General features: G+C 35.9%; 1 protein-coding gene across 1 annotated transcript in view; it reads right to left on the reverse strand.

The window, feature by feature from the left end:
* LOC106462907 (carbonic anhydrase-related protein 10-like) overlaps positions 1 to 3,753 on the reverse strand; it is an 11,130-nt gene extending 7,377 nt beyond the window's left edge. Inside the window, exons 1-2 of the mRNA XM_022390313.1 lie at positions 3,682 to 3,753; positions 711 to 865 (exon numbers count right to left, since the gene is read on the reverse strand). Coding sequence (XP_022246021.1) covers positions 711 to 779 — 69 coding nt within the window. The 5' untranslated portion in view covers positions 780 to 865; positions 3,682 to 3,753. The remainder of the gene's footprint in view (positions 1 to 710; positions 866 to 3,681) is intronic.
* Positions 3,754 to 4,237: the final 484 nt, after the last annotated feature.

The raw sequence follows: 4,237 nt of genomic DNA on the forward strand, positions 1-4,237 counted from the left end.
TGTAGTTAAGCACAAAGATACATAATGGGCTATCTGTGCTCTGCCCACCACGAGTATCAAAACCCGGTTTCTAGCGTTGTAAGCAGACATACAGCTGTGCCACTGGGGGGGGGGGGCATTCAGATCTGAATCATCAAAGAAATGGTATCGATTAAACAACTTTCAGAGGTCACTGTTGGACTGTGTTATCATGTTTGACATAGCACGTAGCATTTGTCTCGTACTATTAACTTCCTTATTCATGTTAAGACAGCATAGTCGTCATATTTATTGAGTTGAATTTTATATTTACAAGGATTTAAAGCCAACTTCAGCACGTGATTTAAACTAGTCACACACACACATTTATATATATATATATATATATATACATATATACAAACTGTTAGGTCCATAAGTCGGAGAACGCAATACTTGAACTATAAAGATTAAAAGTAAATTGGATATAAACACCTGTCGAATCGGACATTATATAAAAATTCAAGTTTTTGAGAATTTGTAGTGACTTCTAGGGGAATGTAGACATTTTTATAACAAAGTTAGAGAAGAACAACCTTTACAGTTAAGATAATAATGAAAGAAAAACTTTGGCCGAAATACAAAGATTTTTCTCGTTATGTGGAAAGTAAAGGTCTATTGTCGAAATGTTTAAATCTTACCAGTATGCACTACAGAAATTAAATAATACCGTTACAAAGACCGTGACGTACCTGTTGTATTGTTATATAAATTGGTTTGTTCATCACAAGCCACGTGACAGTCTCGTGACATCCTGGCATTGTTAATGAACCTTCATATGTTGTATAAAAATGGGTATCGGGTAGAAGTTCACGAACTGAAAAAGACTTCAAAACAGCTCGTTGTCCTGCAAAAAGAACGCGTTAAGTTTTTTATGAAAATCATATCGATCAGACATTCACACTGTATGGAGGTTAAATACGATATAAAAACAACCTGTTAAGTAGAAATAATTTCAAAATGATGGCGTTCGTTGACTCAAAATAAACAAAGTTATTTAAATAGGAAAGGTCACGTGTGCACTCATTTCTTGAGAACACAATACCACAGCTTCTCCCCGGGTGTATTTCCACTTCTCTGTGGATCCTACATCTTTCCGTTCTAAGATATATTCTTACCGGCTCTACTCTGGACTCTGGACTATATATGGTTTTTCTTGGTTTATATCCACAGTGTTGTTTCAGAGGAATTATAGGCAGAGTAGAAGTTTAGTGGACTACAACTTTTTGTTGAAAGAAAACTAAACAAAGGAGTTCCCCTTTCTTTCAACAGGCAGTTGTGGTCCATTAAACAAAGGAGTTCCCCTTTCTTTCAACAGGCAGTTGTGGTCCATTAAACAAAGGAGTTCCCCTTTCTTTCAACAGGCAGTTGTGGTCCATTAAACAAAGGAGTTCCCCTTTTTTTTCAACAGGCAGTTGTGGTCCATTAAACAAAGAAGTTCCCTTTTATTTTAATAGGTAGTTGTGGTCCATTAAACAAAGGAGTTCCCTTTTATTTCAACAGGTAGTTGTGGTCCATTAAAGTTCTCACACATAATGTGTCTAAGATGGTTTTGGCCCTCTCGTTTAAAATTATGTTTGATTTTTGAAAAGGATTCACATTTTTTTTTGTACGCCATGATAAATTAATGCCCAAAAATGCAGATGAACTCAATTTCGTTTTAAAATTTCAACAGTAATTCGAGCAAAGCACAGGCTATTATTGTTAAAAAATAATTATTGTGATTCCGCAGTGTCTGCATAATTACGACAAGTTTGTTGGTGTATTTTAGGATAAATCGAAAAAAAAATTGACAAACAATGAAAATTGGAAATCAATAAAAGTGATCATTCGAAGATCTCCTCAAGAAGTTAAAACAACAACAAAACACAAAAACGTTAATAGATATTTCGGGCAAAAAAAAAAAGTACTGCGCAATTTGGGACCGTGGATGCGTTATAAGAGTGACGGTCAGATTTCACTATTCGATTTAAGTAGCCCAGATAGCCCTCGCGTTGCTTTGCGCGAAATTCAAGGGCAAAGTGTTCTTTTGAACAAACATTTTTTTTTTCAGAATTTTCACAACAAGGTCCATCTGCACATAGCCATCCATATTTTTGAATTGATGGACTTAAAGGAAGGCAATTAGCAATGCCTGTCGCCAAATTTTGGGCTACTCTTATGGGATTTCATCTTCTACCGTAACAAGAGACACTAAATGCGGAGCGTATTTTTTTTTTTGCAACGAGACACAAACCATGAACCACTAGATTCACAGTCCGGGCACTCTAACTAGTTATCCTCACTTATTTTAAAGAATTAAAAATGATTAAATTTTGTTTGCAGTTAAGCACAAAGCTACACAATGGGTTATCTGTGCTCTGTCTACCACGAGAGTATAGAAATCCGGTTTCTAGCAGACATACCGCTATGCCACGGGGGGGGGATGATTAAAACGTCAACATTTCAGTTAAATACGATGCATCTGTCTGTCACGTACTATTCACTTTGTGTTATCATTCATTAAAGCTAGACATAACACGAATGAGAACCTAAACCAGTTTCTTCAAGCTTCAGAAACCGAATCTTCTGTGAACCCGACCGTCCATCTTGACCTTGGTTCATACTTCAGACTCCAATATCATGTCTGATCTCCGACCATGGGACAGGTGGGAATTACGTCATCTGCACTCTTGTGACGTGCGTGTTTTTTGGTAAGTTGTGCAGCCTTTTCGACCACTTTGTTGAGAAAAGACGGCTGCGACTGTATGCGTCCTTTGTGCAGTAAAAACAACCATACAGCGCAATCTTCACACTTCACTGAGAAAGAAGTGTGAACCGGGCCATGATGATGATAAACCTACCCATAACTAATCTCAACTTTTACAGACCACGGAACAGTGTTGAACTATTCACATACTGTCTGTTTTACTGTTTGATACATCTGTATTAACGAACACTTACAACGGAAGACTGTTGAACTATTCACACATTGTCTGTTTTACTGTTTGATACATCTGTATTAATGAACACTTACAACGGAACAGTGTTGAACTATTCAAACATTGTGTTTTACTGTTTAATACATCTGTATTAACGAACACTTACAACGGAAGACTGTTGAACTATTCCCACATTGTCTGTTTTACTGTTTGATACATCTGTATTAACTAACACTTACAACGGAAGACTGTTGAACTATTCAAACATTGTCTGTTTTACTGTTTGATACATCTGTATTAACGAACACTTACAACGAAAGTGTGTGGAACTATCCAAACACTGTGTTTTACTGTTTGATACATCTGTATTAACGAACACTTATAACGGAAGACTATTGCACTATTCCCACACTGTGTTTTACTGTTTGATACATCTGTATTAACGAACACTTATAACGGAAGACTATTGCACTATTCCCACACTGTGTTTTACTGTTTGATACATCTGTATTAACGAACATTTACAACGAAAGAGTGTTGAACTATTCACACATTGTCTGTTTTACTGTTTGATACATCTGTATTAACGAACACTTATAACGAAAGACCATTGCACTATTCCCACACTGTGTTTTACTGTTTGATACATCTGTATTAACGAACACTTACAACGGAAGACTGTTGAACTATTCCCACATTGTCTGTTTTACTGTTTGATACATCTGTATTAACGAACACTTACCTTTGTTAAGAACCTTGGTTAGTTGACTTGTCAGAAGTCGAAGTTCAGAACTTATTTCCTCGCCAACCTTTAAAAAAAAGTTTAATTCACCATGTGAAACGTGTTTTAATTCCTCTCTTAAGTTAAACTTTAACCACGTTCTTTCCCAGTGAAAACACCAGATATTTTTTACACCTTAAAACACACCCGCCGTTAACTTCAACATTCTCACTGCCACATACCTACAGACAAAGAAACAATATATTTTAATAACATGCGAAATGTTTGATTGTTTTTAGGTACATGTATCTGGACAATGAGTTCTCTGGGATCGAAACACTAATTTTTACGAGGCCAAATGCGAAATGAGTCAAGTGTATAAGTGTGATAAAAGAGAAAAACCTTAAGAGTAATATAAATTAAAATATTAAGGCCTTTGATTTAATGATACATCAAATGGAATCTAGAAACTTGACCTCTTGTTCAATGATACATCAAATGGAATCTAGAAACTTGACCTCTTGTTCAATGATACATCAAATGGAATCTAGAGGTCAAGTTTCTTTGTTCAATGATA

The sequence above is a fragment of the Limulus polyphemus genome, unplaced genomic scaffold, assembly GCF_000517525.1.
Source record: "Limulus polyphemus unplaced genomic scaffold, Limulus_polyphemus-2.1.2 Scaffold1279, whole genome shotgun sequence".
NCBI lineage: Eukaryota > Metazoa > Arthropoda > Merostomata > Xiphosura > Limulidae > Limulus > Limulus polyphemus.